General features: G+C 43.9%; 1 protein-coding gene and 1 long non-coding RNA gene across 2 annotated transcripts in view; one reads left to right on the top strand and one right to left on the bottom strand.

Annotated features, from left to right (window-relative positions):
• The window catches only part of GLDC (glycine decarboxylase), a 111435-nt gene extending 89078 nt beyond the window's left edge, over window positions 1–22357 (top strand). The window contains exons 19-25 of the mRNA XM_017506881.2: window positions 983–1097; window positions 2463–2604; window positions 4963–5074; window positions 14613–14708; window positions 19073–19245; window positions 20802–20882; window positions 21655–22357. Of these exons, the coding sequence (XP_017362370.1) occupies window positions 983–1097; window positions 2463–2604; window positions 4963–5074; window positions 14613–14708; window positions 19073–19245; window positions 20802–20882; window positions 21655–21798 (863 nt within the window). The 3' untranslated portion in view covers window positions 21799–22357. The remainder of the gene's footprint in view (window positions 1–982; window positions 1098–2462; window positions 2605–4962; window positions 5075–14612; window positions 14709–19072; window positions 19246–20801; window positions 20883–21654) is intronic.
• Window positions 19916–25569, bottom strand: part of LOC108288092 — a 6999-nt gene continuing 1345 nt past the window's right edge. The window contains exon 2 of the long non-coding RNA XR_001818582.2: window positions 19916–20555. This is a non-coding gene — a long non-coding RNA (uncharacterized LOC108288092). The remainder of the gene's footprint in view (window positions 20556–25569) is intronic.

Here is a 25569-nt window from a genome sequence, read left to right as displayed (position 1 = left end):
TTGTATTTTGGTAGAGACAGGGTTTCACTGTGTTGCCCAGGCTGGTCTTGAACTCCTGAGCTCAGGCAATCTGCCCGCCTCAGCCTCCCAAAGTGCTAGAATTATAGGCATGAGCCACCATGCCTAGCCTCTTTTTTTTCCTACTATTTTAGACTCTTTCTTTGCTTCTGATTCCTTTCACAAGTATAATCCAGGGATTGTCTGTTATTTCTGTAGCATAAATGAATTGTGTCTTTGGCCACCATCAAAATTAGTCCTAACATGCAAGTGGTGGGAAGGCTACTGGGATATTGTGCCTGGTATCTGGATCATCTCAGGAAAGCTGCAAGTCTTGCTTTCCTTCTCTCAGTTCAGCCTCCTCTCTGGTGCCCCTACAGCCCCTACCATCATTGTGCCCAAAGGGGCCATTCGGTCCATCATACCAGAGGTGACCATGCAGCGGGAAGTAGCACTGCTCAGGGAAGAGATGTCTATTTCAACAGCATGGAGGTTCTGCCGTTTCTTTTCTTTTTTATTTTTATTTTTATTTATTATTATTTTTTTTTAGAGATGGGGTTTCACCATATTGGCCAGGCTGACCTCGAACTCCTGACCTTGTGATCCGCCTGCCTCAGCCTCCCAAAGTGCTGGGATTACAGGCATGAGCCACCATGCTCAGCCTTGCTCTTTCTTTTGTTAGAGACAATTCTCTGTCGTGGTGTGGATAGTTAGGAAGATACTGTGTATTTGGATCCATATTTTAAATCTACATTGGGCTAAATGGTCAGTTGCTATTTCCATAGCAACCACAAGCACTCTGCCTATAGGATGCCAGATTTCGACTGCAGAACTGGGCTGGTCTAGAGGTCACTGCTGTGAACACCATGGACATGGCTCTGCCTGCTTCTCCTCTGAGGGAAGGCAGCACCATCCAGCCACAGCCTTCACGCTGGAGGGTGCTTCCAAGCTCTTGACTTTGGCTTTTGGCCCTTGCCTTTGTGGTAGGTGGGAATCTGTCGCCCTGGAGATTTTGGGTCTGATGTCTCACACTTAAATCTTCACAAGACCTTCTGCATTCCCCATGGAGGAGGTGGTCCTGGCATGGGACCCATCGGAGTGTGAGTTCTGGGCTGCTGGTTTCACAATGGCTTCAGAGACGGAATGGAGTGGCCCCAGATACACCACTCGTCCCATCAGAGTCCTCATGTGTTGAGGATACCCTTGTTAGTGTAGTGCACTTGTAGGGGCTGGGGGAGGAGGAGCAGCAAAATGTGTGCTTTTAGGGGATGTCCAAAGAAAAGCCTAACTAGATTTTATTAACCACAACATCTGGCCTCACTGAGACAGAGCAGGTTTATTAACAGAATAATGAATAGAGAACTTCACCTAAGAGTATGTATTGGAACTGGAATATCAGCACTAGAAAGTGTCTTTCATACTTGTGGATTTCCAAGCAGTTTTTTTCTTTTCTTTTTTTAAATCGGCTAATGGCTCCATTGAAAGTGAATTAGATATAAGGTGTTGAGATAAGTAACAGATAAGTAAAGAAACAAACCTTATTACTAGAAACAATTGGATGAAGCCGGAGTAGGACTGAAGGAGTGTTTCTTAGCTGTTGATAACTTTTTACACTGAAACCAGTTCATCTTGGGAAAATGATGATGAGAGCAGCTGTTTCCTGAGCTGCTTAAGTGTTCCAAAAATATGCAAAGCAGCCAGTTTTCAGAGTTTCTGGAAGCTTGACCTTCTTACTTTTTTCTTCTTTTCTTTCTTTCTTGTCTTTTTTTTTCTTTCTTTCTTTTTTTTTTTTTTTTTTTTTTTTTTTTTTTTTTTTTTTTTTTTTGACCACTGTTAGTTAGTGAGATTCATTTTGATGAATATGTAAATTACTTTGGTTGGCTCCAGTGCTTCAGCTTAGGGAGGTGGGGAGAATGATGTTCATGTCAGCCCATGGAGCATCTTCTCATCAGCCTCTCCTACATTCATCTTGGGAAAGTGTCTAGGGGTGAGGGCCTGGAAGGGAGAGGGGAATGGGGCTGGGAGGGGGAGGGAGGGGCATGGAACTCCACTGTTTCATGGCTGCCTGCCTCTACCAAGTCCTCCACCACAGTTCTTGGGTGAGTCCTGGGACACTGATGGCTGGTGGACCTCCAGCAGAGGAGGGAGGGAGAGAAGGAGGGAAAGAGAGGAGGGAGGGAGGGAAAGAGAGGAGGGAGGGAGGGAAAGAGAGGAGGGAGGGAGGGGAGGGAAGAGGAGGGAAGGGAGGGTAGGAGAGGGATCGAGGGAGGGAGGGAGGAAGGGAGGAAGGGAAGGGAAGGAAGGACTGCTCCCGGAACATCTGCCTCCCAGCAGGTGGAGGGTCCCTTCCGATGTCAGAGCTCCTCTGCTAACAGCAGGGCTTCCTAGGAGGGCCCAGAACCTTCCCATTAGATTAAACTGAATCTTTTTACATTTTCTGAATTTCCACTTAAAAAAATATATAGGAAGAAGCATCTTGTTCCATTTTTGCCCAATCATCCCATCATTTCTCTAAAGCTGAATGAGGATGCCTGTCCTGTGGGAACCATCAGCGCCGCCCCATGGGGCTCCAGTTCCATCTTGCCCATTTCCTGGGCTTATATCAAGGTGAGGCCTTGTACACGTGGGTGGGGATGTCAGGTATGGGTGGGGGCTGGAGACTGCAGACTTCCTTCTTGGCTTAAAAACAAAGAAATTTATCATCTGAGATGTGGTTCGAAGAATATTGCTGATGACCTGGGTGGAAGAAACCTTCCTAAAGAGATGAGCTAGAAATAATTTCATCTCTCCTTCATTACACTACTTCCTTTGGGTTTCTGGAGTGGGTTTAACATCAGAGAAACTGAAGCACCAGATATATTTTTCCAGACACAGCTAAGTTCGATGAGTCATGGATGTTCTGGCCGCGTCCTTTGGTTTCCTGCAGGATTTATATAGCCCCATCCGAGTGAAAAGCAGTGCATGTACTAATTACTCCACTTTGCTGAGATCCTGGGATGAATTTTAGGAGTACATCTCACTTTGCTGTATATTTCTTGGGGGGCCTTGAAAGATAAGATGAAAAGTAGCGGAAATTTGCTTCTCTGGTGGTTTCCCAGAGCTCTGCGGCCTTTAGGACTTGTGGCACTGTTCTCTTTGTGTAATTAGACGGTCAGAGAACAGGCTTCCTTCCTTTGTCTTACTCCAAAAAACACCAGGGCCAGAGTTGATTTTCTACAGTTCTTGTTCAGACTGGCCTGCCCACCTCCTGGACCGACAAGACTGAATAGGAACACTTGTTCGGCCGCTAATTAGAGCAGTCTCCCCAAACCAGTGCCCCGCTTTAAAGGAAGGGGGGCTCCCACTGAAACAAAACCCCCAAAACGCAGCTATGCAAATCATGCCAGAGGACTCTCTGGAGCTGGTTGTTTATTTCTGGAACAGGGTGGCATTTATGATTCTTCACGAAAAGTTTCTTGGAAGCCAGAACAATCCTGTACCACAGAGACTAACACTTGCTTTTAAAAATGAGACTCAAGTTGTTTTGCAAACAACACAAGCAATCAGAATAAAGGTCTGCCTCTTTGTACGCAGAATCAAATTCCCACTTCCCTTTTGATCTCTGGGTTCTGAAAATCTCGGTTATTTGTATGAACATATTTGGGTTGGAGATGATTTCCCACATATAGAAAATAAATGCCCCAAGTTTGGTTTGGCTACATGCCTGGAACACCAGCCGGTGCCCCAGTTTTAAAACTAAATAAAGTTTAAGCTACCCCTCTGACCTTGGACCTTCTCTTATTTCAGGCTGTTGTTACTTATCCCCTGGACTCTAGCATTAGCCACTTCTCTCCCTGCTGCAATTTCACAGGCACTCCTACAGGACTGCTAGACTCACCCTAGGCACCCACAGACCCCTCCTGGCTTCCTGTTGCTTTACCTGGTTCTCAATAGCCTGCACAAAATCCTTAGGGGATTCCTTCAGAATGCACATGCTTAGGCCCCATTCCACGGATAACCAAATTGAGCATGTGTAGGGTTGGACTTGGGCCATCTATATTTTGAAAATATCCAAAATAGGTTGAGAACCAGTGGCTGGCTGGCTGACATCAAAGTCCTTCCTAGCGAAGGTTTGGGCTTAAAAATGGAGTCACAATTCGCCTTGACCTACATCTGCTCCCAGATGACAGTCATGTGCCCTCCCCTTCCATGCCTTCATTTCCGCCTTTCTTCTCACCTGGCGTGCCTTCCCCTTCCTCTTTCCCTATCTAAATTCTTTTTATTTCTCAGTTGCTAGTCAAGTTCGTCTCTTAATCTAGGAACCCTTCTTTGACCAGCCTGGAGCAATGTGGCCCCTTTTTACTTTGGACCCCCTTAATGATATCGAAGTACTACTATCGTTTTCTTTGGTGCGCTCTCATTCTCTTTACATTAGTTAGGTGTTTAATATATACGCCAACTATCACATGTGAGGTACTCTGGGAAGAAAGTAGCCCATCGGAATTGGTGCAGTCTTGATTTGAAAGCTCTCTGCTGGTGATGACGTGTATCCCTTATGATTGCAGGGACTGATTAACTACCAGGACAAGACTGAATCAGTTCATAAACATAAGCGGCCTTGACTAGGGACAATGGGAAACCATACAAAATTGCTTCAATGGGAGATACTGGCCAAAATCCCATGGGATTCCTGGCAATTATCAAGACCTCTCAAATTCATAGTAAACAAACAAAAAAAGCCCAAAATACAATACTATAATAGAAAACATAAAACTACTATTAAAAGAAAAATACAAAAATGTATTACAGGCTTAGAGGGATCTGACAGATGTCCTTGTTGGAATTTTCCACTCCTCTCTTCTCCAGAGTCAGGGTGGGCTGCCTTCCTTTGTGAGTGGAATTTACCTGGGGGTGTCTTTTGGTTGATGTCTAGACCTTTGGGTTTGGCCTTTCAATGGCTAATAGCTCTTTTTCCCTCTGTTGCAGATGATGGGAGGCAAGGGCCTTAAACAAGCCACGGAAACTGCAATATTAAATGCCAACTACATGGCCAAGCGATTAGAAAAACACTACAGAATTCTTTTCAAGGGTGCAAGAGGCAAGTATCAACTTTAATCTACCATTGCTTTGTTTTTTTTTCTGGGCCAAACCAAGTTTGACCTAGATGTGCTTTTCTGACATGGGTTAGAGACTTCTGTTTCTTAGAACATATCAGAAAAAAGTGTAGTGTTCTTGGAAATAAGTCTGCTTTATTTTTATTTTATTTTTGAGATGGAGTCTTGCTCTGTCGCCCAGGCTGGAGTGCAATGCCACGATCTTGGCTCATTGCAACCTCTGCCTCCCAGGTTCAAGTGATTCTCAAGTGATTCTCCTGCCTCAGCCTCCTGAGTAGCTGTGACTACAGGCGTGCATCACCACGCATGTCTAATCTTTGTATCTTTAGTAGGGACAGGGTTTTACCATATTGGCCAGGCTAGTCTCGAACTTCCGACCTCAGGTGATCCACCCACCTCAGCTTCCCAAAGTGCTGGGATTACAGGCATGAGCCATCACACCCGGCAATAACTCCACTTTAGTTAACAGTTTAGGGGTATTACTATATGCAAGGCTCTCCTAGTCTCTTAATCTACACAGCCCAGGTCAATAGAGTCCACAACACTGAAATGTGCACATAAATACCATGAGCTAAGTATTTACAAAGTGCTATGTCTATGCCCTGAAAGAGTAGAGTAACTCAGACGGGGTAGAGGCAGGGTAGAATGGTTGAGAGCGCCTTCATGTTGGAGCCATTTGAGATGGGCCTGGAAGGCACGTAGCAGATGAGAGCCTGAGTAAGCAGAGATGCAGGAGCAAACCAGAGAAAAGGAAGCTGCCTGGGTGTCTGGAGTGTAGGATGGGATTAGGGAGAGGGAGCAAATGACAATGAGGCTGGAAAGGTAGCATGGGGCTTTAAAGGTCTTAGAAGGCTCTGGACTTCACCCTTGATCTGGACAATAGCCATTAAAGGTTTTTGAGCAGGGGAGTATCAGGATTCATGAAGAGACTGTTAGAATCATTAAGGCAGTGGCAAGGGGTAAACATGCTTAGAGGTAGCATGGGACTGGGGTGGTGGCTCACACCTACAGTCCTGTGATCACACCTGTGATTTCAGGTTAGCTTCTAGGGCTTACAATAGAGGGAATCGTAGGCAGGGGAACAAAGTCACCCTGGAAGTGATGAGAGGGAACTAAAAACCAAGCAGCCATTTACACATTTGGCTGTGGGTTCAGAACACGACAGCTGAGTCCTGGAAGTGTTGAGGCCCCAGGAAAGAGTATTGAAGGTGAGAAGCCAGAACAAAACGCCTCAAGCAGATGGCTACATTAAGAGGGAGGCAGAAGTCGGGTGCCTGGTGAGGGCACTCCACACCTGAGGCAGCTTTAGAACCCTGGCAGCCCCTGGCACAGTGCCTCCCAACACCCCCTGCCTGGCCCTCCGGCTGCCCTGTGGCTTCGCCACCTCCCTGCAGCCTCTCTCCGGTGGAGTCAGACAGTCCCTCCTCTTGCCCCCACCCCCACCCCATCCCTGAGCAGCTGCTTTCCCACTCTGTACTGTCTGGCTATGCCCATGCAGGGCCCAGGAGAAGGGTGGAGGCTGTGCCTGCTTTGTTTCTCTGGCAGTCAACAGACAAATGCATGTGATGTCGCATAATAAGGAGAGACACTGTAAAGGGCGGGTAGCTGACTTAACCTTACGTAAGTTTATTTATTTAGATTTTTTTTCCACCTTTACTGAGGTATGATTGACATCTGATTTTAAATTATGAGTCTTAATAAGAACCTTTGTCTATAACAATTAGGAAGCCTTTGGCAGCCTTTGAAAGTAGTTTGGGCACAGTGGTGAGGCAGACGCTGGATAGAAATGGGCTGAGACGTGACGGAGGTTGGGAAGGAGAGGGAAGGATTCCACGTTTGAGGGGAGTTTGGTAGTGAAGGAGGAGGGTGCTGCTTCAGTGGGATGTGCTTATATTTTAACTATCAAAACAGTATGATTTTAACCTACCAGGGAACAGGCTGTGAGAAGGGAGGGTGAAGATACCTTAGAGAGAAAAAAATAGATGCAGGAACAAAGTCACCCTGGAAGGGAAAGGCTGAAACTGAGAATCAGGTACAAGTCCTTGCTACGGGCCCAGAGTGAGAGCAGGACAGAGACCAGGAACTGGAGCTTGAATCAGAGACAGACGTCAGGAACCAGCCCACTTGTCTGCACCTGGGCAACAGCTGTGAGGCCCTTAGGGGATCTTGGTTTCTCTGGCCCAGGTGGAATGTACCTCTATAGCTGTGATCTTTAATTTATGGCTGATTTTACCTTATAAATCTGTATCCAAAGTGGTAGTTCCACAGTTTGAAAACGAACAGGACCAAATAACCAGAAGTGCTGGTTAAGAATGCTCCCCAGAGAGCAGAAAAGACAGTTGTGGGCAACATGCCTCTAAGCAAGATGCTAAAATGCTTCTGAAGTGGGTACTAAAGAAGCGACAGGAGCTACTAAATGATTCAAATACAGTTTAGCTCCTGCTCTGTGAAATGCATCCTGCTGATGTATTGGCTTTAAGGAATAGCTTCAATATTTATTTTGTCTGATTATATAAATAACGTATATATGCTCAGCATGGAAATTTTGGAAAATGAAGCATGACAAAGAAAACATAAGTAACCCGTGGTTCCATCAGTCAGTTCTAGCCATTAGTAATATTTTCTGTATTTCTTCTTCTCTTTCTTTTGTATAGTTGATCATATTTTACAGATAGTTTTATTAGTTGGTCATCCAGGCCGAAGTGTAGTGGTGCCATTGTAGCTCACTGCAATCTCGGGCTCCTGAGCTCACGTGATCCTCCTAACAAATCCTCCCACGTAGCTGGGAACACAGGCACAGACTGCCACACCTGGCTAATTTATTTATATTTTATTTTTTTGTAGAGACAGGGTCTTGTTCTATTGCCTAAGTTGATCTTGAACTCCTCTGCTGAGTGATCCTCCCACCTCGGCCTCTCAAAGTGCTGGGATTATAAGCATCAGCCACTCCACCTGGCCTATAAATACAGTTTTTGGCCTGTTTCTTAAGTGTATATTATGAACATTTTCCCATGTCACTAAATATTCTTTGAAAGTGGCAGTGTCACTTCCATTGTATAGATGCCCCATGATTTAACCAATTGTGTAGTTTTTCTCCCTTTCATTTGCATTTATTACAATGTGGTGACGAGCATCCTTTGCTTGAAATGTTAAAGAATTTTGCCTGATAATTTCCTTAGGAGAGAGTTGTAGAAATAAAAACATTATGTCAGAGGATATGAATGCACTGAAGCTCCTGACATGTATGGCTTCAATTTTTTTCCCAGAGACTTTGTGCCAATTTATCTCCCAGTGATAACATGAGAGTGACCATCACACGGGGGCCTAGTGAGGACTGAGAACTAGACAGAAGAACAAGAAGAAAACAATATATCATTGCCAGTTTGATAGGTGAAAATGCCCTTATTGTTTTAGTATATGCAGCCAGTGTTCTCAATGCCTCCCCAGGCCACAGCGCCAGCTTGACCATTCAGGGTAACTGTGTTTGCCCATCTGTTCTCTCTACCATAGCTTCACTCACCTTCACAGCCGACTCTGATTTCACAGCTTAAAATATAGTTGTTTCCAAATTTAAAAAATATATATAACTGCATCCTATTGGTTTTTTCTTTAATTGCTTATTTTTTCATATTTTAAACTTCCTTACGTTTAATTTTATTTAGTAGTGGCTGGGTGCGGTAGTTCACACCTATAATCCAAGCACTTTGGGAGGCTGAGGTGGGTTGTCTAAAAGTACGGCACAATTACATATAGTACCTAATACTTAATAATGATAAAGACTGTGCTGCTGGTTTATGAATTTACTATATAATGCTTTTTAATATTGTTTTATTTTTTTGAGACAGAGTCTTGCTTCGTCACCCAGGCTGGAGTGCAGTTGCGCAATCTCAGCTCACTGCAACCTCCGCCTCCCAGGTTCAAGCAATTCTCTTGCGTCAGCTTCCTGAGTAGCTACAACTACAGGCATTCGGCTGATTTTTGTATGTTTAGTAGAAATGGGATGTCACCATGTTGGCCAAACTAGTATCAAACTCCTAATGTCAGGTGATCTACCCACTTTGGCTTACCAAAATGCTGGGGTTACAGGCATGAGCCACTATATCTGGTCTCCATCATTATTTCAGAGTGTATTCCTCTACTTAAAAAAAAATAGGTTAACTGTAAAACAGCCTAAGGAAGGCCCTTCGGGAGGTATTTCAGAAGAGGGCATTGTTATCACAGGAGATGGCAGCTCCGTGTCTGTTACTGTCCGTAAAGAACTTCCAGAGGGACAATATGTTGGAGTTTGGGCTGGGTGCTGTGGCTCATGCCTGCAATCCCAGCAGTTTGAGAGGTCAAGGCAGGAGGGTTGCTTGAGCCCAGGAGTTTGAGACCAGCTTGAGAAACATAATGATACCTCTGTTTCTGCAAAAAAAAAAAAAAAAAAAAAAAAAATTAACCACCATGGTGGCGCACACCTGTAGTCCCAGCTACTTGGAAGGCTGAGGCAGGAGGATGTCTTGAGTCTGGGAAGTTGAGGCTGCAGTGAGTTGTGATGGTGCCCCTGCACTCCAGCCTGGGTGACAGAGACCCCGTCTCAAAAAATAAAAAGATGTGGAGGTGGAAGCCAGTGATATTGAGCATCGTGAATCTGTAGGCCTACACAAAAGTGTGTGTTTGTGTCTTAGTTTTTAACAAAAAAGTTTAAAAAGTAAAAAGAAATTAAATATAGAAGAAAGCATATAGAATAAGGATATCGAGAAAGAAAATATTTTTGGACAGCTGTACAATGTGGTTGTGTTCTAAGTGTTATTACAAAAGAGTCAGAAAGTTTTTAAAAAATTAAAAAGTTTATAAAGTAAAAAAGTTTCAGTAGGCCGAGCGTAGTGGCTCACGCCTATAATCCCAGCACTTTGGGTGGCTGAGGCGGGCAGATCACTTGAGGTCAGGAGTTTCAAACCAGCCTCGCCAACATGGTGAAACCCCGTCTCTACTAAAAATACAAAATTTAGTCAGGCCTGGTGGCAGGCACCTGTAGTTCCCGGCTACTCAGGAGGCTGAGGCATGGTAATCGCTTGAACCAGGAAGCAGAGGTTGCAGTGAGCTGAGATTGTGCCACTGCACTCCAGCCTGGGCAACAAATTGGGACTCTGTCTCCAAAAAAAAAAAAAAAAAAAAAAAAAAAAAAAGTTACAGTAAGCTGAGTTTATTATTGAAGAAAAATTTTTAAAAAATAATATAGCCTAAGTGTACAATGTTTACAAAGTCTACAGTAGTACACAGGAATGTCCTAGGCCTTCCCATTCACTAGCCCGTCACTCACTGACTCATCCAGAGCAACTTCCAGTCCTGCAAGCTCCATTCATGGCATGTGCCCTACACAGGTGTGCCATTTTTAATCTTTTCTCATATTTTTGCTGTATCTTCAATACACAGATTGAGACCATTGTGTCACAGTTGCCTACAGTATTCAGTACAGTAGGAGCAAGAGGCTGTACCATGTAGCCTAGGTATATATAGCAGACTTTACCAATTAGTTGTGTAAGTACACTATGTTGTTTGCACAATGACAAAGTCAGCTCGCAATGCACTTCTCAGAACGTATCCCCTTCATTAAGTGACACATGACTATATTCTGCTAGAATAAGAAAGGAATTATCTAGGTAAGATGATACATTTTTAAAGGAAGAATTGCAAAAATCCATAGCTGTCTATTTTGTGGGAGGCAGAGGTCACTGTTTGATCTGAATCGAGTTCATTAGTAGGAGAAGATGACTTTGTTAGTATCCCAATGTTTTCTTTATGTTTTAATTTCTTATATGCATCAGACAAACCCAACTCTTCCTGCAAATACCTTTCCCTGCTGAGGTTTCCAGGTGGCCCTTGCTATAGGGGTGGGCAGGGGCCTCAGGGGCTGGGCCCTCAAGTCCTTGGCTCACAAGTGACCCTGCTCTGTCCCACTTACCTGACCTTATTCTCAGGGAAACCTCATTCTCAGCTTGAACTACAAGGAAACAGCCAGGAGGTCTGATTCATTCTGTTAGTCATAGTCTGTGGATTGCAGCTAAATCAACCAAGCGTTGATTGCCCAGTAGAACTTTACAGAGTATTTACTTAGTGAGTTTCATTTATTCCTCAGTAGCCACCTTGAGGATGGGGGATAAGTAAGGTCTGGTCCCTTCTCTCAAGGAGGGATTTGAGAATCCCTATTTTTCCACAGCACATTCCCATGTTGTTCTTACCCTCGGAAGACAATCAACATATGGGGGCGGTGGTTCCTGCTTAGGCAGCCATCCCACCCCCTCCTGTCCTCCTTGCCCCTTTCACGTGGCACCTTCTCCTATAGTAATGGTTAGGTCCAGCAGAAACACCTATTCTGTGAACATTAAAACTTGGAACTGAGTGGTTTATACAGTTTCCACTTGATATTGCCCCAACATTGCCCTGTAGCGGGTTTTTGTGTCTTTTCTTCTAAAAGTCGCAAACAAAGAACATCTTAGGATCTGGCTTCTAACAGCCACCAAGTTGAAATTTCATCCAGGGCTCATGTAGAGATGGAGAGATGCTGGAATTCCACTACAGTTTTTATTTGAATGCAATAGAGTGTGGATTTAGAAAATAACATCTGAACCTCATTTAGAAAATGGAGCTCTTCCTAAACCTCTTGGCTGTGGTGGGGGCCTCTTCGGATGGCACTGTGGTATTAGTGCTGTGTTGAGCTTGGCTGGATGGTGCCTTTCAGCTATTACCGGACCTCTGCTTGGAAGACTCTCCTCTTACCCTGCCAGCAAGAGTGACTCCTCTCCCAGTGTGTCCCTCTCCTCCTCCCCTCCCTGCCACCTGGTGTCATTCCAAGCAGCAAGCTTCCACTAGACTTCTTCCTCCAATCATTGTCACAGTCAGGGCATTTTGTTTTAAGAGACAGTCTTGCTCTGTTACCCAGGCTGGAGTGCAGTCACCTTATAGCTCACTGTAGCCTTGACTTCCTGGGATCAAGCGATCCTCCCACTTCAGCCTCCTGAATAGCTGGAACTACAGACATGTGCCACATGCTTGGCTAAATTTAAATCTTTTGTAGGATAGGGTCTTGCCTTGTTGCCCAGGCTGGTCTCAAACTCCTGAGCTCAAGCAATCTTCCCGCCTTGGTCTCCAGAAATGCTGGAATTATAGGTGTGAGCCACTGTGCCCGGCTGAATTTTCTGCTTTTGAATCACACTCCTTACAAATTTATTCTCCATCATTGTTAGAAGGCATGTTTTGCCTGGGCACAGTGGCTTATGCCTATAAACCCAGCACTTTGGGAGGCTGAGGTGGGGGGGATCACTTGAGCCCAGGAGTTTTAGACCAGCCTAGCCATAGTGAGACCCCATCTCTACAAAAAAAAAAAAAATGCAAAAATGAGCTGGACATGGTGGTGCATACCTGTAGTTCCAGCTACTTGGGAGGTTGCACTGGGAGCATTGCTTGGGCCCAGGAGGTCAAGGCTGCAGTGAGCTGTGATGGTGCTACTGCATGCCAGCCTGAGTGACAGAGCACTCAACCCTGTCTCAATTTTATTTTATTTATTTATTTATTTATTTTTGAGATGGAGTATCACTCTGTTGCTGGGCTGGAGTGCAGTGGCATGATCTTGGCTCACTGCAACTTCTGCCTCCCTCAGGTGATTCTCCTGCCTCAGCCTCTCAGGTAGCTGGGACTACAGGCATCTGCCACCACACCCAGATAATTTTTGTATTTTTAGTAGAGACAGGGTTTGATCATGTTGGCCAGGATGGTCTCAACCTCGTGATCTGCCCGCCTTGGCCTTTCAAAGTGCTGGGATTACAGGCATGAGCCATCATGCCTGGCCCCTGTCTCAATTTTTAAAACTTTTTTTCCTTAAAGCGTGGTTTAAAAAGATGCAGTTTCAGTATATTCAGAGTCGTAAGCTCATTATAGTTTTATTTTTCAAACAAAATTACTTTTTTTTTTTTTTTCCCTGAGACAAAGTCTCACTGTCTCCTAGGCTGGAGTGCAGTGGCCCCCCACCCCACTTCATATTTATTCATTGTATAAGAAGCAGAGAAGTTCATAGACTGTCTTCAGGGGCTATTAATTACTGGAGCTATTCTTCACAGGCTTGAGAAGTTATGTTTGCTCTGAGTCTCTGTAAGTGAATTCATTTTTGCTGAAAGTGAGGAAAGTGGGTTAAGGAGGAGTACATCATTATCTCATGAGTAGATACTTTCCTGGAAGGAAATTCATCAGTTGGTGGACTGTGGAATTTGGGAAGCCCCGGAGGAATATTGGTCTGTTTGTTAAAATGCTGACTTAATGGTTTATTCCTGATGATGGTTGTGTGGTCAGTAGCTCATTCTGGGGAGCTACTGGTAGCCTGGATCTAGAGAATCAGTCTATTTATGACCTACAGGTTGAATATCCCTAATCTGAAAATCTAAAACTCTTTCTAAATATTTGTATTTATTTAATTTTTTGAGACAGGGTCTCACTCCTCTCACCCAGACTAGAGTGCAGACATGTGATCATGGCTCACTGCAGCCCCAACTTCCCAGGCTCAGGGGATTTTGGCTTCATTAACTCCTTGTTACTTTTGGTCTATTGTTTGACATTGCTTATTTCTTCCCATCTCAGACCCCCGAGTAGCTGGCACTACCGGTCTGAGCCACCACGTCTGGCTAATTTTTTGTATTTTTAGTAGAGATAGGGTTTTGCCATGTTGCCCAAGCTGGTCTGGAACTCCTATTCTAAAGCGATCTGCCTACCTCAGCTTCCCAAAATGCTGGGATTACAGGCATGAGTCACTGTGCCTGGCCTGAAAATCCAAAACTTTTTGAATGCCAGCATGAGGCTCAAATAAAGATCTATAATTTCAAATAAGGGACATATCATTGGTAGAACAAAGTGAACTCTCAGATTTTGGCCTCATTAGCTCCTTGTTACTTATGGTTTATTGTTTGACACTGCTTATTTCTAATTCTTTGTTTGCAGCCTGAAACCAAAACATCAAAAGGTTCTTCAAAGAACACATAAAATTCCGTATGTGTCTTATGGATATGTGTTTAATATATCCATATCTATACTTAGACAAAAGTAGTTGTTATTTGATGTTGAGGGTAAAGGTGCTGAAAAGGGTCAATGGCTCTATAAATATTTTGCATAAAAGGATCAAGACTATACGATGCATTTAACTGTTGCAAGTAGATTTTAGGTCTGCAGAGTAGAAATAAGCTCCCTTAAAATAAACTCACCTCCCTTAAAACGTTCTAATGCCTCCCATCTGTCGTTAGCCATAATCAGGTTCACAGGTGTGTAGTGAGCTAAATATCAGACACATGGGCCCAATGTGCTGAACATTTTTATTTGTATTGAGACTAAATGATGTCTTTATTGCCAAAGACAAGCTTACTTGGTGCCCATGGCTTCTCGGTCCTCACTGATAACACATAGAAAGCTGATGTACTTATTCATTAAATTACTCATTCATTTGTTTGGGTAAAACAGTAAGCTGATGCTAATCTTGAGTTGAATGGCTTTTCTGAACAGGTTATGTGGGTCATGAGTTTATCTTGGACACAAGACCCTTCAAAAAGTCTGCAAATATTGAGGCTGTGGATGTGGCCAAGAGACTCCAGGATTATGGTAAGTGGCTTTTGACATTCAGGCTGCCGCCCATGCTGGCTGTGGATCACTTCCTAAAGCACAGATGGAAAGTGCAGGCACCACAGTAAACTGATCTGGGGGATAAGTGGGGAGTTCAGGATTCTTGGCAATCCCCAAAATAATAGGGAAAAAAGTTTCCTTATGACTGCACTGGTCCTGCCTTGCAGAAGATATTAAGATACACATCTTGAATCCATTAACAGCCAAGAAAAGAAGGGTTTATGATTAAAATTAAAATCCCAGTGAGTTGCATTGAGTATAGGGGTGAAGGAAGCAGAGCCAGTAACCCATAGAAGTGGTAGAAGTGAATGGCATTGAAGCATTATAGCCACCTCCGTCATGGCATAGCTGTTTCAGCTGATTCTAGAGATGAAGAAATATGTGTAGTAGTTTTCGCAAAGAAAATGAAACTTTCTTTGAAGCATTTTGAACGACCTGAACCCTTAATCTGTGCGTTAGGGGTGTTCATTCAGCTCAGCTCACTACATTTTCCTAGTGAACAATGTTATAAATATTATAACATTAACATCATACTACTTTTTGGGGGATTGGGGAGACAGTCTCACTCTGTCACCCAGGCTGGAGTGCAGTGGTGTGATCTCTGCTAACTGTAACCTCCACCTCCCAGGTTCAATTGATTCTCGTGCCTCAGCCTCCCAAGTAGCTGGGACTACAGGTGCGTACCACCACACTCAGCTAATATTTTTTTATTTTTAGTAGAGACGGGTTTCACCATGTTGGCCACGCTGGACTCAAACTCCTGAGCTCAGGGAACCCACCCGCTTCAGCCTCCCAAAGTCCTGGGATTACAGGTGTAAGCCAACACATCTAGCTGATATTACTATTATAATAATATTAAAGTGATAACAGTATCAAGGATCTTTCAATTATCAGAAAGGCTAAGTTGGGGAGAACTTTGCCATTTGATGAATATGGAGTCTTATCTGAGTTTTAATGACTTGTTTTGGGAAGAAAAGAGAAAAATCTTTTAAATTTAATAGTTTCACTACTGCATCATAATGGGAATCCCATGTGTGTGACTCATTCCTCTCTCAAATGAATGATCTTATTATGCAGAGTTATTCTGATAATAAATGGGAAAGCCAGAGAAAGTCTTCATTAATGAAATTACCAAGCCCATCATCAAGATCTCCTCTGGGCAACTCTTGTCACCTGACAGTAGAACTCCTTTCCTCTGACAGCCTCCTAGCTAGTGATTACATAATGGCCGATTCAGGAAAACACATTCTCTTTGTGGATGCCTTGCCTACTTCACACATCTCACTGCAGCAGTATTTGCAAGGAGGGAGAGGAGCGGCTCTCAGTATTTCCAAGTCATGTTCTGTCTCCCGACCTTGATGTTATTTTGATGATGGATAGAATGGTTTCCACACTTCTCCAAATGCCCAAAATTGTCCAGGTATCTGGCACATAGTAGATACTCACCTCGTGGTGTTAATAAATGAGAGACCAGGGCTGAGCACCATGGCTAACACCTGTAATCCCAGCATTTGGGAGGTCAAGGAGGGTGGATCACAGGTCAGGAATTAGCGACCAGCCTGACCAACATGGTGAAACCCCATCTCTACTAAAAATACAAAAATTAGCCAGACATGGTGGCATGTACCTATAATCCCAGCTACTCAGGGGGCTGAGGCAAGAGAATGGATTGAACCCTGGAGGTGGAGGTTGCAGTGAGCCGAGATCATGCCACTGCATTCCAGCCTGCGTGACAGAGACTCTGTCTCAAAAATATATATAAATAAACGAGAGACCAGATTAATAGCTAAGTCAGAAAACAATGAACATGACAACACAGTTTCGAGGTCTTAAGCATTCCTGCTGAACGTGAATTTTTAATGAAGAGGGTTTATTATAATCTGTATATTTAACATGGAGTTTCTGTATGAGTATTCTTAGACAACTTTGAGGCATACTGCCTTAGACAGCAGTTTCCAAGCTAATTATCAGACCAGTTATCAGAATCACCTGGCATGTTTTATGACTCATAGATTTTTGGGCCTTCCCTTCCTGAATCAGGGTCCAAATGCAGGAATTTGTGGTTTTGCAAGAAATTCTCAGGTGCTTTGAAATATGGGAACCACTATAGCAGGATATGTTGGATTGAATTTGCTCACACATGGAATTAAGGGCATACTTGATAGGTAATCAGCTTGTTCTCTTTAAAAAAAAAAAAAAAAATCCCTGTCTGGTTTGAGTGACAAAGGTCATTTACCAAAACTCATTAAATGGTACAGTTAGGATTTGTGCATTTCACTGTAAGTTTTATCACAAAAATATGTGAACAGATGCTGAATTCTAGTTCATGATATGCTAAAGAGTTTAAGAGTGAAGTGTACTAATGACTGCAGTGTACTTTGGTGTTTTTTTCTGGAGATGGAGTCTTGCTCTGTCACCCAGGTTGGAGTGCAATAGCATGATCTTGACTCACTGCAACCTCTGTGTCCCGGGTTTAAGCGATTCTCCTGCTTCAGCCTCCTGAGTAGCTGGGTTTACAGGCATGCGCCACCATGCCTGGCTAATTTTTTTATTTTTAGTAGAGATGGGGTTTCACCATTTTGGCCAGGCTGGTCTTGAACTCCTGACCTCAGGTGATCCATCCACCTTGGCCTCCCAAAGTGCTGGGATTACAGGCATGAGCCACTATGCCCGGCCCGACTGCAGTGTTCTTTGAAATGCATCAAAAAGTAAGACGGTTGGCTGGATGAGTAGGTATGTGATAAAGCAAACAACAGCATTATAGAATCTAGGTGGTGGGTATATGGGTGCTCACCTACAGTTCTTTCAACTTATCTATTATTAATAGAGACAGGGTCTCACTTTGTCGCCAAGCTGGAGTGCAGTGTTGTGATCTTGACTCACTGCAGGCCTTACCTCTTTTCAAGTGATCCTCTTACCTCAGCTTTCTAGCTGGGACTACAGGCACACACCACCACACCCAGCTGATTTTTGTATTTTTTGTAGAGGCGGGGTTTTGCCATGTTGCCCAGGATGGTCTCAAACTCCTGGGCTCAAGTAATCTACTGGCCTTGGCCTCCCAAAGTGCTGGGATTATAGGTGTGTAAGCCATAGCACCTGGCCTCAACGTTTTAAAATAAAATGTTGGGTAGAGAATTCCTTAAATCATGCAGATGTGACTCTCAAGTACCCCCATGTAATTATGATGTCACCAGAATTTGAGAACCACTGCACGCTGAAACAAGATTAGTTCAGAGGTGTATCAACCTGGGAGTTGCTCTTTGGCTTTTAAAAGTTTCATAGGCCCAGTGTGGTGGGTTATGCCTATTATCACAGCATGATGGGAGGCAGAAGCAGGAAGACTGCTTGAACTCAGGAGCTGGAAACCAGCCTGGGCAACATGACAAAACACTGTCTGCAACAACAACAACAAAAATTAGCTAGGCATGGTGGCATGCACCTGTGGTCTCTGCTACTTGGAAGGCTTAGGTGGGTGGATCACTTGAGCCCAGGGGGCTGAGGCTGCAGTGAGCTGTGAATGTGCTGGTGCACTCCAGCCTGGGTGACAAAAAAAAAAAAAAAAAAGAAAGTTTATAGAAAAGATATAGGAAATGGAAAATGTTGTTTTTGACCTCTGTCCTGGAAGTCTCTCTTGACTATGTGTCTTGCATCACCTTACATGTGAAAACCTTTGGAAACATAGAAACACACTGAGCGCATGTTCAGTGTAAAGGCAAAGGCTTTCCACATACTGGCCAAACTTCAGTTTTCTTATCTTATAAAATGGGGACAATAAGATTTGCTCCAGGGTCTGTAACACTTGTTATTTCACGATTTAACTTTTGATAGGCTATAATATTTGTATTTCTCTTAATTGCAAGTAATATATGATAACTACTGAAGGATTCTAAAATAGAATCAAAGTGAAATAAAAATCCCAGTCTCATTTTCTGGCCATATTTACAGCTAACATTTTGTGTTTTCTTCAAGGCATCTTTTTCTCTCTCTCTCTCTGTCCTTTTATTTATCTCTAGAAATGGGATATCATTTTGTGGCTTGTTTTCACTTAATATTTTTGAATGTTTAATCAATTTAACAAATTTACATACTTTTGAATGGTTGTCTACCTGCTGTATGGGTGCTCTGTAAAATTTGCTTATCTGATCCTCCACTGTTGGATATTAGGTTGTTTCCTGAGTTTTTCTTCTAAAAACAGCATTGAGTTGAATCCCAAAATACATATAATTGCAAAGGTATCTGCTCATTTTCTTAGGATAAAGTGTAAGAGGGGATGGGAACTTTTCTTCCAAACTGGGTAGCCTACTCACTTTCAGTGAGGCAAGTTCTCCTGTCTCCGTTTGCAGGATTTCATGCCCCTACCATGTCCTGGCCTGTGGCAGGGACCCTCATGGTTGAGCCCACTGAGTCGGAGGACAAGGCAGAGCTGGACAGATTCTGTGATGCCATGATCAGCATTCGGCAGGAAATTGCTGACATCGAGGAGGGCCGCATCGACTCCAGGGTCAATCCGCTGAAGGTGCGTAGGCCCTGGAACTTTGCTTGAAATGCTCCTTAAAGTAGAAAATGGTGTCTGGACAGTGTACCAGCAACTCCTGAACTCTCATCTGGAGATGATGTTCTTCCCTAGAATAAGGCAGTTCTCAGAAGTTATTACTTTGAAGTTTGCATCATCTTGAACAAATTACTCAAGGATGATGTGGTTGTAGAAGCTGTCCTCCAGCTGTCTAGTTGGAGAATTTGTAACATTCTGTGACTCTGTTTGATGTAGTGAGATTATGGCATAAATGAAATTACATATTCACATTACAAACTCTGTACAAACACATATTCTTATGTTAGAGCAGTTATCACTGAGAAAACTGGATTGGCACCAGGCGCTGTGGCTCACACCTATAATCCCAGCACTTTGGGAGGCCTAGGTGGGCAGATCACGAGGTCAGGAGATCAAGACCATTCTGGCTAACAAGGTGAAACCTCGTCTCTACTAAAAATACAAAAAATCGGTCCGTCGTGGTGGCGCGTGCTATAGTCCCAGCTACTCGGGAGGCTGAGGAAGGAGAATCATTTGAACCTGGGAGGCGGAGGTTGCAGTGAGCCGAGATCGCGCCACTGCACTCCAGCCTGGGTGACAGAGCTAGACTTCATCTCAAAAAACGAAAGAAAAAAAACTGGATTGGCATTTGGACTGAATGAATGTTTATGCCCCATGTTGAGGAAGAGTTGGCTGGGCATTACTCTGCTTCTTCCAAAACATGTTAATTGTATATCTGGTCAGAGTCCTAAGTTTCTTGTTAGTCCAGATATTAAGCTGGAAGATCAGGAGTGGAGAATATCACGAAGGCTATGGTTGGGTCTTCATGGCCATAAGCCATAGAACAAGTCTGAGATGTCTGCAGCAGGTGGGGCAGGCTCCCAAACTGCCTACCTGCAGGAGATGGCAGGAGTCAGCAACTTGCAGAAGGCAGGCACCTCGCTAGCTGTGAGTTTCACAGAGTAATGGAGGCATACAAGATGATTACATTTACCGTCATTTACTTCTCTTTTCTCTCTGGAGACTTCTGCTTCTTTTAGGATTTAGGCTATTTTTTTTTTTAAAGGCAATAAACATTTTAAAGAGCATAATAGTGAGATATAATACAAGTGGGTAATACTATTCATAGGATGATACCACATTTTAAAATGAGCCAAATTATGCTATATGCTGTTTATTAACATATGCAGTAATAGTATAATAGCATGATGAGAATGGTAAACACCAAATCCAGAAGAGTGGTTAGCTCTGGGAAGGGGACACACAGGCATCTCCAAGTGTATAGGTAATTTTTTCTAGAAGGTGAAGCAAATATGACAGAATGTTCATTAGATTTTGCTGGGTGGTAGATGTGATTATTATTACCATGACATTCTGGTATTTAAAATATTACACAATTACAAATCACATTGTACCCCCTAAATTCAAAGAAAACAACACCTTTCTCTGCCTGGTCTCCTATCAGAAGCTTGATGGCTGAGGTGCAGGGTGGGAGGAGAAAAGTGTATTGCTCTGACCCCTCCTCTGTGTTTCTGTCTCAGATGTCTCCACACTCCCTGACCTGCGTTACATCCTCCCACTGGGACCGGCCTTATTCCAGAGAGGTGGCAGCTTTCCCTCTCGTAAGTTCTCTGAATTTGTGCCAGCTGGGAAGGCACGGGCCAGCTCGTATCCTGAGGGGTGTACACTCTTAGCCTCCTCCTTAGAAGCCATATGTGGGGTACCTTGTGAAATGTGGGTCTTGATGAGAAACGAGGAGCAAAGAAATTGGCTTTCAGAGGCAAGATCACAGAGTATCAACCACAGGTCTGGGAAGCCACAGGGAACATAGTGGGAGAAAACTGAATAGGAGTCCTGCCCAGTGGACCAACGTGTTTTCCTCCACCGTGGGACAGGGAGATGGCGCCCAATGCAACCTTCCTCTCCTGATTCTTATATGGAGAAGGTTCTGTGCCTGAATGAGGTAGGGAGAAGGCTCAAAATGTGCCAAATTATGCTATGTGCTATTTATGAATCTGTGCAGTGATAGTATAAAAACATAATGAGAATAGTAAATCCTATATTCAGGATAATGGCTGTCATTGGAGAGGAGGGCAAACAAAATGATACTTTTTAAAAAATTGTTCAAATTTTTACTTTAATGCACCGTATGAGAAATTAACTTTTAAATCAACTGAACTGTATGGAAAATGACATGGCAAATAAATTAGAACTATGTTAAAAGAGGTCAGCTAAATATCCAAACTAAAGTAATGTAAGGTTAGCTTTTAGGTTCTCAGAATATTTGTTGGCCTGATGGTGTCTTAGGCTGTGGGAATAGCATTTCCACCTCTTTTTTCCTAAGATAAACCTCTCAGAACATGTCACAGCATTTCCATCTTTTGTCCTTTGCAGCCCTTCGTGAAACCAGAGAACAAATTCTGGCCAACCATTGCCCGTATTGATGACATATATGGAGATCAGCACCTGGTTTGTACCTGCCCACCCATGGAAGTTTATGAGTCTCCGTTTTCTGAACAGAAGAGGGCCTCTTCTTAGTCCTCTCTCGCTAAGTTCAAAGGACTGATTTGATGCCTCTCCCCAGAGAATTTTATAAGCAAGAAAGATTTCATCTCACACCCCCGCCTCAAGTTAGGGGTCTTATATACTATGTATATATATATCTTTGTAACCTCTGTCAGGGTAAATGTAAATACAGTAGCTGGAGGGAGCTGAAGCTGACTGTTGGAAGATGGATTTGCTTTGGTTATTTTGCTTCCACATGTGCCAGTTGCCTGGATTGGGAGCCATTTTGTTTTTTGCATAGAAATTCTTAGGAACTTTAAACTTTCAATGTGGCAAGTTGGCAGACATAGAGGCTGTCCTGGAGGCTCAACAGACTTGTATTTGTTCCAAAAAAGTCCACGTGGACTGTGCCATCTGTGGGAAATCCCAGGGAAAATGTTTACATTTTGTATACCCTGAGCAACTCTTTTTCCTCTAATATGCCTAACCTGTAATCACATTTCTGAGTGTTTTCCTCCTTCTTTTTCTGTGTGTGAGTTTTTTTTAATCTGCATTTATTAGTATTCTAATAAAAGCATTTCAATTGGAAGAATGCCTTTCTTTGGTTTATTTTATTGTTTGAGGGAGCTGAAGGGCAATGAGAACACCCAACCTAACAGCCGTTGTTACACCATCAGTTTTGCCTTTGACTGGCTGAAGAAACAGTTGCCTTGGTCAACAGTGAAGGCCACTTTGGCCCTTTTTGTTAGAATTGAGTTAGACTGCATGTAACTGAATGCCAGCTATGGAAGTTCAATCAAATAGCAATTTATCTTTTCTCATTTAAGTCCAGAGGTAATATGCCAAGCCCTGCTGCTCCTTCAGTTTTCATCCGCATGGTCTCAGGATGGCTGTTGCCTATCCAGGCACCACGTACCCATTCTAGTTAATATAAAAAGGGAAGAGCAAAGGCCCAAGTGCGGTGGCTGACACCTGTAATCCCAGCACTTTGGGAGGCTGAGGCAGGGGGATCACCTGAGATCAGGAGTTTGAGACCAGCCTGCAACATGCTGAAACCCCTTCTCTACTAAAAATATAACAAATTAGCTGGGTGTGGTGGTGCACACCTATAGTCCTGGCTACTGGGGAGGCTAAGGTTCGAGAATTGCTTGAACCCCAGAGGCAGAGGCTGCAGTGAGCTGAGATTGAGACACTGCACTCCAGCCTGGACAACAGGCCCCCCGAGTAGCTGGGATTACAGGTGTCTACCACCATGTCCAGCTAATTTTTTGCCTATCAGCAAAAACAGGATATCCTGTTGCCATGGTAACTGCAGACCTGGGGACCCTTCCCTTCTTCAGTTGGAAACTATGCTTACTGCAAAAGCTAGCCAGCAGGGCCTGCAATGGCTCCTGTTTAGGAAGGACAAGTGTATGATAGTAAATAATGGAAGAAAACAGCAATTCTTTTCTACTTACAGTGTTTATAGTTGCATGCCAAGGTTGTTTCCATGGCTATTATCCATTAGTTTGCCCTAGAACACAGCAGAGCCAAACACAGGTGGTAAGAGTCAAGTGAATCACTTGTCCTTCACTATTAAATTGCTCACGTATTACTTAACACTTTTACCAGTCTTTCCCTGTCCCGGCTCTCATCCTCAAAGGTACTGCCCTCTGGAGCCCTGTCCCGAGCCACCTTGCTTTCCAGGCTCCTCGTCATTCTTTGCATTTCATCATTTCAAAAATGCTTTCCTCATATCCCCATGAAATAGGCTTTCTCTGTTATATTCTGTCTCGGCCCTTGGTTTGTTTCCTCCTGTACCCTGGGCACCATTTGTAATTAATTTTTTAGTGTTCACTCTGTTTTTGTCTCTATGTTTTGGTCTCTAGCAGAGACCATATCTGACCCATCGTTGGATTCTTAGTGCTGAGCCAGGGTCTTCCAAGTAGTATGTGTTTAACAAATAAAAAGAAATATGGGCTGGGCCTATGGTGGCTCATGTCTATAATACCAGCACTTTGGGAGGCCAAGGTGTGGCAGATTGCCTGAGGTCAGAAGGTTGAAGCCACCTTCGCTGTTGACGAAGGTGAAAACTTATCTCCACAAAAAATACAAAAAACTAGCCGGATGTGGTGATGTGTGCCTATAATCCCAGCAACTCAGGAGGCTGAGGCACGAGAATCGCTTGAACTCAGGAGGTGGAGGTTGCAGTGAGCCGAGATCACGCCACTGCACTCCTGCCTGGGTGACAGAGCGAGAGATTGCCAGAGAGAGCGACAGAGAGCAAGAGTGAGAGCGAGAGAAAAGAAATATATGGTGGGTTGGGCACGGTGGCTAACCACTACAATCATAGCACTTTGAGAAGCTGAGGTGGGTGAATCACTTGCGGTCAGGAGTTAAAGACCAGCCAGCCAAAATGGAGAAACCCTGTCTCTACTGAAAATATAAAAATTAGCTGGGTGTGGTGGTATGTGCCTGTAGTCCCAGCTACTCGGGAGGCTGAGGCAGGATAATTATTTCAACCTGAGGCAGAGGCTGCAGTCAGCTGAGATTGGCCAGTGCACTCCAGCCTGGGGCGACAAAGACTCAGTCTCAAAAAAAAAAAAGAATTTATCTCAAAAAGGCACATTGCCATGGAAACCAGTATTTCCAATGTCTGCTGTGAGCAGTTCTTAAAGATATGTACAAAATGCCAGAGCTTGAAGATGGGCCCTCTGAACTGGCTTTGTGTAGAGCGTGTCACCTAAAATTTTTCTGCTTATCATGGAAAAAAATACATAATACAAAATGTAGCATTTTAACCATTCCCAGGCATACAATGAGTTAAGTCCATTCACAAGGTTGTGCAGAGGTGGTTTTTTTTAGTCAAGTGAAACAGTGGGAATGGAGATGAGCAGAGTTTTAAGACTGGGAGCCTAAGGCAGACATACGCACCCGTCCTATGAAGTGGGCATCCCCTCAGCATCCTCACAGCCCTGGCCCTAGCCACTTCCACCTGGGACTGACCACAGGTCACTTAAAGCAATCCTCACCTGCCTGGTGTGATAAACAGCAATGGTCCCAGCCCCACCTGGAAACCCATGAGGCCTATATACTCCATGAAACAGCCCAAACCCTGGCCAATGTCTGACCAACAGTCTATCCCAGAGCCTTGTAAATCACTATAAGTGCTCCCGTTTCAGCTTCCAAACTGCTTGTCTCAGATGGATTCATGCGCCCTGAAGTGGCACCTAAATCCTTTTTCTAAATGAGGGGCACCAGTTTTGTCGTTGGAAACCTGATGCCCCTTATCCAGATAAAGAGTTGCCTCTCAACTTGTGCTGTTCAAATTTCAGGAAACTTTCCATAACTCTAGGCCATTACAGGATAATGGTGGACTTAGTTAACCTTGCATCTTTTATGCAAGTCTTACCATTTTAAGAGAAAGCCCTTTTTTCCCTGGCTTTGGCCAGGGATCCTATAGTTAGTCCCAGATCAGTTACTGGTACTTTGGCCTTGAGCTCTGATGTGCTTGGCTTCTTGCTGCTGCCAGCGCTGAGTCAAGAAAGTCTCTCCCCCACCCTCCACCCTTCCCCAACTAGGCAGCAAGACTGCTGAACTGAGGAGCCCAGATATGGGCCCAAATGCAGGGAATTAAGAGGGAAGGGAGTGAACATCCGAGGCATTAAAGTGTCTGAGAGGTTGAAAATTGTGTTCAGAAGGCCGGGCACGGTGGCTCATGCCTGTTATCCCAGCACTTTGAGAGGCCGAGGTGGGTGGATCACCTGAGGTCAGGAGTTCTAGACCAGCCTGGCCAACATGGTAAAACCCTGTCTCTACTAAAAA

This window comes from Cebus imitator, unplaced genomic scaffold (assembly GCF_001604975.1).
Source record: "Cebus imitator isolate Cc_AM_T3 unplaced genomic scaffold, Cebus_imitator-1.0 Scaffold364, whole genome shotgun sequence".
Taxonomy (NCBI): Eukaryota; Metazoa; Chordata; class Mammalia; order Primates; family Cebidae; genus Cebus; species Cebus imitator.
The sequence above is the reverse complement of the archived record's forward strand: the minus strand, read 5'-3'. Positions and strand labels throughout refer to the sequence as shown.